General features: G+C 47.5%; 1 protein-coding gene across 6 annotated transcripts in view; it reads right to left on the bottom strand.

Moving 5' to 3' along the window:
- Positions 1 to 574: 574 nt before the first annotated feature.
- rabep1 (rabaptin, RAB GTPase binding effector protein 1) overlaps positions 575 to 15,588 on the bottom strand; it is a 234,420-nt gene continuing 219,406 nt past the window's right edge. For all 6 annotated transcript variants that reach the window (XM_072469129.1, XM_072469133.1, XM_072469131.1 and 3 more), the window contains exons 17-18: positions 4,429 to 4,545; positions 575 to 3,008 (exon numbers count right to left, since the gene is read on the bottom strand). In XM_072469129.1, the coding sequence (XP_072325230.1) occupies positions 2,907 to 3,008; positions 4,429 to 4,545 (219 nt within the window). In that variant the 3' untranslated portion in view covers positions 575 to 2,906. The remainder of the gene's footprint in view (positions 3,009 to 4,428; positions 4,546 to 15,588) is intronic.

The following is a 15,588-nucleotide window of genomic DNA, read 5'->3' as shown; positions in this document are numbered from 1 at the left end:
AAAACCATGATCCCTATTGATTCTAGGTCCACACAACTGCGCAGAACCAGAAAAAAAAGCATAAATTCCATGTGCCTATGAGGATTAGTTACATTTTAAAAAATTTAAAATACCCAATCCTTTATTTTTCCAATTAACGGGCAATTTGGTGTGGCTAATTCACCTACTCTGCACATTTTGAGTTGTGGGGGTGAGACCCACGCACACACGGTGAGAATGTGCAAACTCCATCCAGACAGTGACCAGGGGCCGGGATTGAACCCGGGTCCTCGGCACCGTGAGGCAGCAGTGCTAACCACTGCACCACCGTGCCACCAGAGTGTTACATATTCTAACACAACTGAATAAACAGAATGTGAAGACAGTAATACACCCAGGGCCATCCCTAGCAAGCCCCCACTGTCAGCAATATAACAAGAGTACAATATAGCACTATACAAATTCAGGAGGAGTTGCAGACCAGGTGACTGATGCACCCAAATCATATCAACTGCCTTTGTCAAGATCTCAGGCCGAGACTTTAAATCTTGATGAAATGACTTATTCTATACATTTCACAACAAACACACAACTGTTTACTCCAGCAGCTTTTATTTTAAACACTTTCTTCATAAGGACACCTTCAGTATAGTTACATTGGTTACATTTTAAATCTGTAAAGAGCAGAATTGTACATCCACACTTGCACGGGACATCATGGCTTGTGTCAGACATGACTCTTCTCTCAAAGTGCCCTTGGAACTTCTTATTGGGAGATGTAGGCAGTTAAAATGTGGCTACACCACTTGACTAAATAAATAGACATGCTATGATGAAGGGAAACTGCACATGTAAAGTCCCAACAATGGACAAGGGAACACGCGATACATATTACCCCTTACCTCGGCTTTCTTGTGCTACACACACAGTTGCCAGGATTTAGATATTGGTAAATCAGCTATAGCTGATGAAAGCTGTAAAGTCAATTCATGTAAGAGGAACTAATAATATATATATAATATATATACATATATTAAAAAAACTGCAGAGAGCATCTTCTGGTGTCACTAGCCAGTCATGTCACACATACACCATGTTTAAATCATAGAGCTGTAATGGAAAGGACTGAAGCTTTTAATACTGTACCATGTTTCTATTTAAAGCAAGTGCTGAGGAATTTATGGTAAGTTTAACTTTAAAAGGCTTAACGGAAAGATTCACATATCTAAGTGTTAAAACATTGCATAATTATTCCTCGAATAAATGGCCATTTACTACAAATATTTTAGGGGGCGATAAAATGCCTTCTTTGTTCAAAATGAATTTGAAGTTGCAAAATGTCTTTCACTTTGTCAATCGTTCCCTTCATCTCTCCACAGAACCTCCCATCATGATTCAATGAGATTACGTGCAACCTCATTTCTCTGAGTTTACTGCTGCCCATACACTCTGCTGTGAAAATACAATGGAATATTTCATGCCATTTCTAAACGTTATCAATACATATTTTTTTAATGCCGTTCTGTGCTGTGGATCTTTTAACGGCTTACAATTGCAGAATGTCTCAGCTCAGATGCAGCGCAATGCTTGAATACCTGTTCCCTACAAGTGCCGTGAAGTATTCATCTCTCGCATTACTGCAGTAGCGCTCATCGTGCTGCTGTTCAAATTGTACGTTTGGGGCATGGAAATCAATTATTTAAGGGAACAGGAGATCACATGTACAAAATCTTAGGCCAGATGTCGGTTGAGGTTCAAACTTTAGTTGCCTGAACTTCTCCTTTTAAATATGACCAGATAAGAAGTGTTAGAAACTTAAATGAGCTTTCTCATGCTTATAAATCAGGTATAAAATCTGCAGGGCAGTCCAAATGTTCGGATTTGATTATTTCAAGCCTCCAGTTTCACTCCTAAAAGGCAGGAAGGAAGGGTTAAATCAAGTGAGATTACAACACTCCACCCGAAAACAGCTCGATACCTTTAGACATCAACTATATCCTCAATTTAACCAGCTGAACAGCAACAATTTCATTCCGAGTAAGGATTCAACTGGTAATATCCAATATTAATCTGAGCGCACTTGTTTTGAAAATGTATTGAATCCTGAGAATTATAATTAACAAATTTAAAACTGGCCAACCAAAAATTAATTTTCTTAAATCATTAATTGCTTCAGCCTCACATTTATAGCAGGTTGGCAACTTTTAAATCAATGAAAGTTAACTAATTAGGTTTCTAAAAATGTCCTTTTCATTGAACTTGCTGTGCAAGACATGGGATATGCAGTTCACTGTAGGTGAGAGTAATACAAAACTGGCAAGGACAGCAAGTACAATAAATACAAATTCTAATGAAGCTTCGTCTGCTGTTGGGAGGAGTCGACAGGACTGTGGGAAGACTAGCAGATTCTGGAGTCAGTACCATTTGCCGGGAGGGGTGGAAAACAGACCCAGTTAAAGCAAATGTTCACACTTTTCTGAGCACTAAACATTTAAACTTCAGAAGCAAAGGTGTGAGCTAAAGGTTTTGACTGCCTGATGCTGCTTTTACATGAAACAAATGAGAAAGGACTAAATCAATTCAGAGTATCGGATTAGAAATGTCTCCTCCGGCAAGAGTGGGAATTCTTGTATCAATGATTTTTCAAAGTTTACGTACAGCATACACCCGGTGATCTTGTCTCATCATATGTTATGTTTAAAATTTCGGTAGTGTTCCCCTGTTGCAATTTCATGAATTGGGAAGCTCTAACTGCAGGTCAGGCATCCTGTACAAAGTCAATCTAGAAACATTTACACCTCAATTACTGCGTTCAATTAATCCACAGGCTCTGATCCTTCAGAGTTAAATAAGAATTAACATGTTTCTACAACGACAATTGTCTGGTTGGGTAAAAACCATGTAGCCTCAATCTCCAGGGTTTAATGTCATGTTTCTGGAAGTTGGTTAATATCTGTCAATTTCGTGTCATTCAGGATTACACGGACATTTTCCAATGATTCGGCCTGACGGATGCGCTCCAACTGCACCTATTGGAGGAAGTGAAAAGAAAACAATGACTTGTAATGTCCAGCGTGCCCTTTGCCAGACCTCTCCATAACAATGAACACAAACATGACTGGGCACAGTCACTTAACTTCCATCAACTACATCGCAGAGCAATTGTTCAATTATTTGACAGCAGCCATGTTTGCATTTGTAGCTTCAAGACTCCAGGTTTGTAATATTAAAAGGCCATCTGTATAGATTGCGCTGACATAAAGAGAAGAGTTGAAACCAGAAGCAGGTCCCTGCAACCAGTGATCAAAAAGTACGGTTCTAATTTATATCGTTTCCATTTCTGAAGGCAACTAGACAGACCCAGCATAGACTATGGGATTGCCCTGGTTTGTGTATTCTCAAAGTATGAGTGTCTTTAAGACTGAGATAGAGAGGTTCTTGATTAATACGGGATCAGATGTTTTGGTGAGAAGGCAGGAGAATGGGGATGAGAAACATATCAGCCATGATTGAATGGTGGAGCAGACCTGATGGGCCGAATGGCCTAATTCTGCTCAGATGTCTTATGTTTATGTATTCTCAGAAAGTGTGTTACTGAACTATTTAAGTTATATAAAGTCAGGGAGCTAACCGTGCTGCTGCTGTGATACCAAGCTTGGGTTTTAAACGTTTGTAGAAGAGATTCCTTTGAATCTAGGGAAACAGTGAGTAGAAAAGCACTCCGTACTTAGGTTTCAACCGTGAAGATGCGGAAAGAATAAAGCATTAAGACAGCATACCTATAGTTCAAAAGGAATAAGAAAAGAAAGTTTAGGAGCAAAGACTCTCATTCTGTTGTAAAAAAGGACAAGAGGTGAGAGGAGCTGTAGGGTAGAAAAGAAAGATCACCAATTATAGAGCCATTCAGACATTGCCTTGGGTACAAGAAGTTGCTTAGCTGGGGACAAGTCAATAAGCACTCAAATTTTAGGGGTACAATACTTCCAGTTGAAAATTCCTAAAGCATTACATTTCTTGAGCAATGGAAGTCTCAGTTAGTGGGCGGCACGGTAGCTTCACAGCGCCAGGGTCCCAGGTTCGATTCCCGCTTGGGTCACTGGCTGTGTCAGTCTGCATGTTCTCCCCGTGTCTACGTGGGTTTCCTCCGGGTGCTCCGGTTTCCTCCCACAAGTCCCGAAAGACGTGCTTGTTAGGTGAATTGGACATTCTGAATTCTCCCTCAGTGCTGAACAGGCGCCAGAGTGTGGCAACTAGGGGATTTTAACAGTCACTTCATTGCAATGTTAATGTAAGCCTATTTGCATCAATAATAAAGATGATTATTATAAACTATAGTATACAATGCTTGAAAATGGATCAATATTAGCCCCCCGCCTCACTCCATTCAGCCTCAGTTCAATGTGGCACATTTCCAGCCCACTCTTAATTTTATAAAGAAGAATTCCTTACCTGTAATGTCTGGGAGAGTTTGACAAAATCTCTCTGCACTTGCTCACTGACATCGAGTTCAGTCTGTAACCTCTGACCTTTATTCTTCTCCTCATACAGCAATTCTTCCAGGTTGGTCTGAAAAGTGCAAAAAACTTTGTTTTATTGCAAGTGTGAATATTATTGTCCTGTGCACCTCAGAATTACTCTAACGGTCAGCCCTGCCTGTCTGTATCCCAGACAGTTCGTAAATCCTGCTACCTGGGTAAAATCATAAATTGCTCACAGAATCCTCTTAAAAATCACACTTCATCATTTAAAAAAAAAAAAAATGTTTTAATTGTTTTTTTGGGTGTGTATATAACAAATCTAAATAGGAACAGAACAGTGAGAGTTACACATGGGAGCACAGAGTACCACTAGAGTTATTCAACTCGAGATCGGTTTTAACTATTTACATGGATATATCAGTTTCCCCTTTATGATCTTTTCATAGAATTTACAGTGCAGAAGGAGGCCATTTGGCCCATCGAGTCTGCATCGGCCCTTGGAAAGGGCACCCCTAATTAAGCCCACACCTCCACCCTATCCCCATAACCCAGTAACCTCACCTAACCTTTTTTGGACACAAAGGGCAATTTATCATGGCCAATCCACCTAACCTGCACATCTTTGGACTGTGGGGGGAAACCCACGCAGATACGGAGAGAACTTGCAGACTCCGCACAGACAGTGACCCATGCCGGGAATCGAACCTGGGACCCTGGGGAGCTGTGAAGCAACTGTGCTAACCACTGTGCTACCGTGCTGCCCACGGTTCCCATTGTTGTTACCCCTCCCCTGTGTTCCCTGGCTCTCCTTTTGTGTTGGTTAAAATTCTTGTCTCCTACCACCCCCCCTCTCTCGGTGTACCACTTTTAGCTGCATTAGGTTAAGCCTTGCATATATGGAGGTGGAGTTGACCCTGTGCAGTGCTTCGCTCCAGAGTCCCCACCCTATTTCGAACTCCAAGTCTTCCCTTGTCTCGTCCAGTTGGGTGTCGACCCCCCTTTGCAGTCGTCCGTCCATGTCACTACAGTTCCCTTTTCCTAAAATGTCTGCGTCTAGCAATTCCTCTAGTTGTGACTGTCGTGGCGGTCATGGGTACATCCTGGTTTCTTTTTGCAGAAAGTTTTGGAGTTGTAGGTACCTGAATTCGTTGACCCGTTAGTTGGAATCTTTCCGTCAGCTCTTCGAGGTTGTTACCCTGCTGTTGATGTTCTGGTCTCTAACTGTCAGCATTCCACCCCCCATCCTGTCTCCACCTTTTGAAGGAGGCGCCCGAGAGCTCCGGCATGAACCTGTGGTTGTGCAGATGGGAGCTTGGCTGGACATTTCGGTTAGGCCAAAATGTTGTCGCAGTCGATTCTATGACTGGTTGCCACCACCACTGGGCTGGGTGGGGATGGGAATGCCACCATGGCTGGGGCCAGGAGGGAGGTCCCTATGCAGGAGTCCTTCTCCGTGAGCACTCATTCGGCTTCCGGCAACTTTAGCCACACCTTTACTCTCTCTACGGTCGCTGCGCATTGATAGTGTTGCAGGTTTGGGAGGGCTAGACCCCCCCCCTCCCTATACAAATGCCATAATCAGTTTGTCCAGTGAGTTGAAAAAGGCCTTGAGGATGTAGATCGGTATGGATTTAAACAGGAAGAGGTACCTGAGCAGTACAGTCATTTTGTTCATCTATACTCTCCCTGCCAGGGAGAGTGGGACTGTGTTCCATCTCTGCAGGTCCTTTTTTACTTCCTCTGCCAAGCTGGTCAGATTCCACTTGTGGATCCCTATTCAGTCGTGGGCGATTTGGATCCCCAGGTAGCGGAATTTGTGCCGGGCCTGTTCCAAAGCTAGGCCCATCAGCTCTGCCCTTCCCCCTTGCCTTTCACCAGGAAGATCTCGCTTTTGTTCAGGTTAAGTTTGTAGCCCGAGAAGGCTATAAGAGCGCCATGATTCCTTCCATGCTGCTTCGTGGGTCCGAGATGTAGAGGAGCAGGACATCCGCATAAAGCGAGACTCTGTGTTCTCTGTCTCCTCTTCGGATCTCTTTCCAATTCTTTGCCGCTCTGAGCGCGAGACTAGTGGCTCCATCGCCAAGGTGAACAACGACGGGGATAACGGGCATCCCTGCCCTGTGCCCCTATGCAGCTGGAGGTACTTGGAGCTGGTGGTGTTTGTCCGTACGCTCGCCGTGGGGGCGTTATACAGGAGTGTCACCCAGGCGGTGAACCCTGCTCCAAGCCCGAACCACACCAGTACCTCTATTACTGTCGAAGGCCTTTTCTGCGTCCAGGGAGAAGGTCACCTCAGGTGGTCTCTCCCCGGATGAGGTCATGATCACGTTCGGCAGGTGCCTGATGTTCGAAGTTAGCTGTTTACCTTCGACAAAGCCCACCTGGTTCTCTGCGACCACCTCCGGCACGCAGTCCTCTTCGTTTTAATAATAATAATAGCTTATTGTCACAAGTAGGCTTCAATGAAGTTACTGTGAAAAGCCCCTTTAGGCTAGGATTTTGGACAGTATTTTTGCATCGACATTTAGCAGCAAGATGGGTCTGTAGGAACTGCACTCTGACGGGTGGTTGTCTTTTTTAGGTATTAGTGAGGTTGAGGCATGTGCTAATGTAGGTGGCAGTGTGCCCCTTGCCAACGAGTCTGTGAATATCTCTCGCAGGTGCAGGGCCAGTGCTGTCGCAAATGTTTTGTAAAAATCCGCCGGGAAACTGTCCGGTCCCGGTGCCTCCCCGCCTAAATGGAGCTAATACTCTCCATGACCTCTCCCAATTCTAGTGGTCCTTCCAGGTCCTGTTTCCTGTCCACCCCCACAACCGGCATGTCCAGTCCAGTTCATCAAGTAACTGCTTCATCCCCGAGTCCCCTGCTAGGGGCTCCGAGGTGTACAGCCCCTGGTAGAAGATCTCGAAAGCCTTGTTGACCTGGATCCGCTACTACTGCGCATCTGCTATCCCTAATTTGTGCAATCTCCCTTGTGGCTGCCTGCTTTCTCAGCTGGTGCACCAGCAGGCGGCTGGCCTGGTCTCGGTGTTCATACAGGGTCCCCCGTGCGTGGCGGAGTTGGTGCACCACTCTCCTCGTGAAGAGCAGGTCAAAGTCCATCTGTAGCTTTTCCCTCTCCACCAGGGGCTCTACGGTGTACTTGCAGTATGGAGTGAACTAGCTATTGCCTAGCCGCCCTTTCTTCCCCGTCTCTTCGTGCTTTGAAAGCAATAATTTCTCTCTTGTTCACAGCCTTTAGCGCCTCCCAGGACATGGAGGGTGAGATCTCCCCATTCTGGTTGTTAGTGTATTTGTCTACGACTTGTGATATTTTCTAACAAAAAGCCTCGTTGGCCAGGAAGGCAGTGTCCAACCTCCATGAGGGGCGCTGGGCACGGCCCGTCTCCATGTAATGTGGAGCATGGTCGAAGATTACGATCGTGGAATATTCCACCCTGACCAACCCTGGAAGCACCAATTTCCCGATTACAAAGAAGTTGATCCGGGACTAGACGTTGTGTACATGGGAGAAGGAGAACTCCTCCTCCATGGGTGGGTGAAACACCATGGGTCCACCGCCCCCATCTGCTCCATAAAAAGGCGGAGGTCTTTCGTGTTTTTGGGTTCGATCTGTCCATCCGCGGGTCCTGTACACAGTTAAAGTGCCCCCCCCTCTTTTGATCAGTCAGTACGCATCATGCTCTCCCGTGTAAAGCGGTCTCTATGGGGGTGATTTGGTGTTGGCTGTACAGGCGATAGGGAGGCGGGGGTGGGAGCTCCCCCAACCCCACCACCCCCATGTTAGAACCAGTCTTGTTCTGTGGGCCCCTCATTGTTTCCCCTGTTGCCGCTTTTCCAGCCCGCACCCTGGCAAACTTGTCCGCCTCCGCAGGTACTGTGAAAAAATGTTCTTTGCCTTAGAATGTGACCCAGAGTTTGGCTGGGTACAGCATTCCAAATTGTCCGCCACTCTCGTATAGCGCGGCCTTTGCTTTGTTGAATTCGGCCTGGCGCTTGGCCAGGTCAGCCCCAATGTCCTGGTAGATCCGGATCTCATGTTCTTCCCAGCTGCAGTTCTTGGACTGGCTGATCCAGCAGAGGATTCTCTCCCGGTCCTGGTACCTGTGCATTTTCACTATCATCGCCCTTGCCTGGTCCCCGGCTTTGGTCTAACCGACCGGTGTGCCCTCTCTACTTCTGGTGGGTTGGGAAAGGTCTCCCTTCCCTCCAGGTTGCCCAGCATTTGGGCCACATAGTCTATGGGGTTCCTACCTTCGATTCCCTCCGGTAGGCCCACAATTCATAAGTTCTGCTGTCTCGACCGGTTCTCTTGGTCCTCGACTTTTCCTTTTCGGCTGTACTGTCGTGACCAGCCTCGCCATCTTTTTCTCGGGCGATGATCCAGTCGCTCTGGTCCGTTGCGGCCCTTTCCAGGTCTGCGATCGTTGCCCCCCTGGGCCTCCAGTCACTTTTCGGCTTTGTCCAGGGCCAGTTGCGTGTGTGCCAGAGCTTTAGCTACCGCGCCATTCACCACAGCCTGGATGTCCAACTTTGACTCGTCTTTGTGCTCCCTCAATGCTCGAGAGGAACGTCCTCCAGCCATCCCCTGGTGAGGGAGGGCTTCATTCGCGGCTGGTCAGGCCCTCTCGCTCTGGCGAAGTTCTTGTTTCGTCACTTTGTGCGCCGGTCGGCTCGTCCGTTCGTTGCTGGTCCAGGCTCTTCTCACTCCAGGTTTCTGCTCCACCCCTGGATTGGCTTTTGTTCAGCATCCTTTTTTATCTTGTTGTTCAGCCAATGTCGTGGGGGTGATTTATTCGGTTTGAAGGCGTTTTTCAGGTGAAAAGCGACTATTTTTCAGGATCGCAGGAGGAGAGACACCTGATGTGCGACTTCTCAGCACATCTCCGTCACCGGAATCCCACAATTCTCACCTTTGACTACCAAACAAAAGTTCAGTCATTGCGAACAGTACCTAGCATCTTCGAGAGCCGCGGCCAAGCTGCACTGCACCACCTTCCAGAGCCAATACTACACTGAACCATCTTCCACAGCCACCACTGCACTGCACCATTTTCCACAGCCACTGCTACACCGCACTGCACCATCTTCCACAGCCACTGCTACACTGCACCATCTTCCACAGCCACTGCTACATTGCACTGCACCATCTTCCACAGCCACTGCTACATTGCACTGCACCATCTTCCAGAGCCACTGCTACACAGCACCATCTTTCAAAGCCTCTGCTACACTGGACTGCACCATCTTCCACAGTCACTGCTACACTGCACCATCTTTCACAACCACTGCTACACTGCACTACACCATCTTTTACAATCATTGCTACACTGCAGCATCTTCCACAGCCACTGCTACACTGCACTGCACAATCTTTCACAGCCACTGCTACACTGCACTGCACCATCTTTCACAGCCACTGCTACACTGCACCATCTTCCACAGCCACCACTGCACTGCACCATCTTCCACAGCCACTGCTACATTGCACTGCACCATCTTCCAGAGCCACTGCTACACAGCACCATCTTTCAAAGCCTCTGCTACACTGGACTGCACAATCTTTCACAGCCACTGCTACACTGCACTGCACCATCTTTCACAGCCGCTGCTACACTGCACCATCTTTCACAGCCTCTGTGTCGTCCGCTTTGCGCAGGTGAAGGAGACACATCCTGAGTGAGTGAGACACAGCCAGAGTGGGAAATGGAACTTGGTAATTTGGACAGTGTGGTAATAAAAATAATAAATTATTTTTGAATTTAATTTACTAATTAGTTAACGGAATGTCAATTAGAGGGGTGCAGTGCTCTGAATGTGAGATGTGGCAGGTCCGGGAGGCTTCAAGCGTCCCGGATGCTACATCTGCAGAAAGTACACCCAACTGGAGCTCCTCACAGACCTCATGGTTCGGTTGGAGCAGCAGTTGAATGCACTTAGGAGCATGCAGGTGGCAGAAAGCGTCAGATAGGAATTATAGAGATGTGGTCACACCCAAGGTGTAGGCAGAGAGATGGGTGACCACCAGAAGGGGCAGGCAGCCAGTGCAGGAATCCTCTGTGGTTGTCCCCCTCTCGAACAGGTATACCCCTTTTGATATGTCGGGGGGGGGGGGGGGGGGGAAGAGGAGAAATAGCCTATCAGGGTAAAACAGCAGCAGCCAGAGCAGTGGCACCACGGCTGGCTCTGATCTTCAGCAGGGAGGGTCAAAGCGCAGAAGAGCAATAGTCATAGGGGGGAGTCCGGGGCACAGATAGGCGCTTCTGTGGACGTGAAAGAGACTCCAGGATGGTTTGTTGCCTCCCTGGTGCCAGGGTCCAGGATGTCTCAGAACGGGTAGCGGGCATCCTGAAGGGGAGGGCAAACAGGCAGAGGTCGTCGTACATATCGGTACTAACGACATAGGCAGGAAGGGGGATGAGGTCCTGCAGCAGGAGTTCAGGGAGCTAGGCAGGAAGTTAAAAGACAGGACCTCAAGGGTTGTAATCTCGGGATTACTCCCTGTACCAGGTGCCAGTGAGGCTAGAAATAGGACGATAGAGCAGCTAAACACATGGCTAAACAGCTGGTGTAGGAGGGAGGGTTTCAGTTATCTGGACCACCGCAAGCTCTTTCGGGGCAGGTGTGACCTCATAGAATTTTCATAGAATTTACAGTGCAGAAGGAGGCCATTCGGCCCATCGAGTCTGCACCGACTCTTGGAAAGAGCACCCTACCCAAGGTCAACACCTCCACCGTATCCCCATAACCCAGTAACCTCACCCAAAACTAAGGGTAACTTTGGACACTAAGGGCAATTTATCAGGGCCAATCCACCTAACCTGCACATCTTTGGACTGTGGGAGGAATCCGGAGCACCCGGAGGAAACCCACGCGCACACGGGGAGGATGTGCAGACTCCACACAGACAGTGAACCAAGCCGGAATCGAACCTGGGACCCTGGAGCAGTGAAGCAATTGTGCTATCCACAATGCTACCGTGCTGCCCACCTGTATAAAGAGGACGGGTTGCATCCAAACCGGAGAGGCATAAATATCCTGGCCGCAACGTTTGCTAGTGTCACACGGAAGGGTTTAAACTAGCAGGGGGTGGGTACCGGAGCAATAGGTCAGAAGGTGAAAAAATTGAGGGAAAACTAGGAAATAGGGCCACTATGGCTCGGAGGAAGAACAGACAGGGAGATGCTGCTGAAAACAGTGGAACTGGTGGCCTGAAGTGCATGTTTTAATGCAAGTATAACAGGTAAGGCAGATGAACTTAGAGCTTGGATTAGTACTTGTAACTATGATGTTGTTGTCATTACAGAGACCTGGTTGAGGGAAGGACAGGATTGGCAGTTAAACATTCCAGGATTTAGATGTTTCAGACAGGATAGCGGGGGATGTAAAAGGGGTGGAGGAGTTGCGCTACTGGTTAGGGAGAATATCACAGCTGTACGGCGGGAGGACATCTCAGAGGGCAGCGAGGCTATATGGTTAAAGATCAGGATGAAGAAGGGTGCAGTCAGAATGTTGGGGGTTTACTACAGGCCTCCCAACAGCCAGCGGGAGATAGAGGAGCAGATAGGTAGACAGATTTTGGAAAGGAGTAAAAGCAACAGGGTTGTTGTGATGGGAGATTTCAACTTCCCCAATATTGACTGGGACTCACTTAGTGTCCGGGGCTTGGATGGGGCAGAGTTTGTAAGGAGCATCCAGGAAGGCTTCTTAAAACAATATGTAGATAGTCCAACGAGAGAAAGGGCTGTACTGGACAATGAGCCCAGCCAGGTGGTCGAAGTTTCAGTAGAAGAACATTTCGGGAACAGTGACCACAATTCAGTAAGTTTTAAAGTGCTGGTGGACAAGGATAAGAGTGGTCCTAGGTTGAATGTGGTAAATTGGGGGAAGGCTAATTATAACAATATTAGGCGGGAACTGAAGAACATAGATTGGGGGCGGATGTTTGAGGGTAAATCAACATCTGACATGTGGGACGCTTTCAAATGTCAGCTGAAAGGAATTCAGGACCGGCATGTTCCTGTGAGGAAGAAAGATAAATATGGCAAATTTTGGGAACCTTGGATAACGAGAGATATTGTAGGCTTCGTCAAAAAGAAAAAGGAGGCATTTGTCAGGGTTAGAAGGCTGGGAACAGACGAAGCCTGTGTATCATAGAGTTTATCATAGATAAATTCTATGATAGAATATAAGGAAAGTAGGAAGGTACTTAAACAAGGAGTCAGGAGGTCTAAAATGGGTCACGAAAAGTCATTGGCAAATAGGAAAATAAGGAAAATCCCAAGGCTTTTTACACGTACAGAAAAAGCAAGAGGTTAGCCAGGGAAAGGGTGGGCCCACTGAAGGACAGGGGAGGGAATTTATGTGTGTAGCCAGAGGAAATGGGCCAGGTACTAAATGAATATTTTGCATCAGTATTCACCAAAGAGAAGGAATTGGTGGATGTTGAGTCTGGAGAAGGGTGGGTAGATAGCCCAGGTCACATTGAGATCCAAAAAGATGAGGTGTTGGGCATCTTGAAAAATATTAAGGTAGATAATTCCCCGGGGCCTGATAGGATCTACCCCAGAATACTGAAGGAGGCAAGAGAAGAAATTGCTGAGGCCTTGACAGAAATCTTTGGATCCTCACTGTCTTCAGGTGATGTCCCGGAGGATTGGAGAATAGCCTTTGTTTGTGAAGGGTAGCAAGGATAATCCAGGGAACTACAGGCCGGTAAGCCTTACGTTAGTGGTAGGGAAATTACTGGAGAGAATTCTTCGAGACAGGATCTACTCCCATTTGGAAGCAAGTGGTCGTATTAGCGAGAGGCAGCACGGTTTTGTGAAGGAGAGGTCGTGTCTCACTAACTTGATAGAGTTTTTCGAAGAGGTCACAAAGATGATTGATGCAGGTAGGGCAGTGGATGTTGTCCATATGGACTTCAGGAAGGCCTTTGACAAGATCCCTCATGGCAGACTGGTACAAAAGGTGAAGTCACACAGGATCAGAGGTGAGTTGGCGAGAGAGATACAGAACTGGCTAGGTCATAGAAGGCAGAGAGTAGCAACGGAAGGGTGCTTTTCTAATTGGAAGGCTGTGACTAGTGGTGTTTTGCAGGGATCAGCGTTGGGACCGTTGCCGTTCATAGTATATATACATGATTTGGAGGAAAATGTAACTGGTCTGATTAGTAAGTTTGCAGACGACACAAAAGTTGGTGGAATTGTGGATAGCAATGAGGACTGTCGGAGGATACAGCAGGATTTAGATTGTTTGGAGACTTGGGCGGCGAGATGGCAGATTGGGTTTAATCCGGACAAATGTGAGGTAATGCATTTTGGAAGGTCTAATGCAGGTAGGGAATATACAGTGAATGGTAGAACCCTCAAGAGTATTGACAGTCAGAGAGATCTTGGTGTACAGGTCCACAGGTCACTGAAAGGGGCAACACAGCTGGAGAAGGTGGTCAAGAAGGCATATGGCATGCTTGCCTTCATTGGCCGGGCATTGAGTATAAAAATTGGCAAGTCATGTTGCAGCTGTATAGAACCTTAGTTAGGCCACACTTGGAATATAGTGTTCAATTCTGGTCGCCACACTACCAGAAGGATGTGGAGGCTTTAGAGAGGGTGCACGTGAGATTTACCAGGATGTTGCCTGGGTATGGAGGGCATTAGCTATGAGAAGAGGTTGAATAAACTTGGTTTGTTCTCACTAGAACGACGGAGGTTGAGGGGCGACCTGATAGAGGTCGACAAAATTATGAGGGGCATCGACAGAGTGGATAGTCAGAGGCTTTTTCTCAGGGTAGAGGGGTCAATTACTAGGGGGCATTGTTTAAGGTGCGAGGGGCAAGGTTTAGAGGAGATGTACGAGGCAAGTTTTTTCACACACAGAGGGTAGTGGGTGCCTGGAACTCGCTGCTGGAGGAGGTGGTGGAAGCAGGGACGATAGTGACATTTAAGGGGCATCTTGACAAATACATGAATAGGATGGGAATAGTGGAATACGGACCCAGGAAGTGTAGAAGATTGTAGTTTAGACAGGCAGCATGTTCGGAGCAGGCTTGGAGAGCCGAAGGGCCTGTTCCTGTGCTGTACTTTTCTTTGATCTTCGTTCTCTGCTACACTGGACTGCACCATCTTTCACAGCCACTGCTACACTGCACTGACCCATGTTTCAGTCACTGCTACACTGGACTACACCATCTTCCACAACCACTGCGACCCTGCACCATCTCCCAGAGTCACCACTGCACTGCACCATCTTTCACAGCCACTGCTGCACTGCACCATCTTTCATAGCCACTGCTGCACTGCACAGTACAATCTTTCACAGCAACTTCTACACTGGACTGCGCCATCTTTCACAGCCACTGCTACACTGGACTACACCATCTTTCACAGCCACTGCTACACTACACTGCACCATCTTCCACGGCCACTGCAACACTGCACCATTTCTCATCCCCACTGCGACACTGCTCCATCTTCCACAGCCACTGCAACACTGCACCATCTCCCAGAGCCACTGCTACACCACACTGCACCATCTTTCACAGTCACTGCTGCACTGTCCCATCTTCCACAGCCACTGCTACACTGCACAGTACAATCTTTCACAGCAACTGCTACATTGGATTTTGCCATCTTTCACAGCCACTGCTGCACTGCACCATCTTACACAGCCACTGCTCTACTGCACAATTTTTCATCCCCACTGCTACAATGCACAGTATAATCTTTCACAGCAACTGCTACACTGGATTGTGCCATCTTTCACAACCACTGCTGCACAGCACTGCACAATCCTTCACAGCCACTGCTACACAGCACCATCTTTCACAGCCACTGCTACTCTGGACTGCACCATCTTACACAGCCACTGCTACTTGGACTGCACCATCTTCCACAGCCACTGCTCTACTGAACCATTTTCATCCCCACTGCTGCACTGCACTGCACCATCTTTCACAGCCACTGCTACACAGCACTGCACAATCTTCCACAGCCACTGCTACACAGCACCATCTTTCACAGTCACTGCTACTCTGGACCGCACCATCTTACACAGCCACTGCTCTACTGCACCATTTTCATCCCCACTGCTACACTGCACTGCACCATCTTTCACAGTCATTGCTGCACT

Source organism: Scyliorhinus torazame, chromosome 12 (genome assembly GCF_047496885.1).
Source record: "Scyliorhinus torazame isolate Kashiwa2021f chromosome 12, sScyTor2.1, whole genome shotgun sequence".
Classification (NCBI taxonomy): Eukaryota; Metazoa; Chordata; class Chondrichthyes; order Carcharhiniformes; family Scyliorhinidae; genus Scyliorhinus; species Scyliorhinus torazame.
This window is presented reverse-complemented; position numbering and strand designations above follow the sequence as displayed.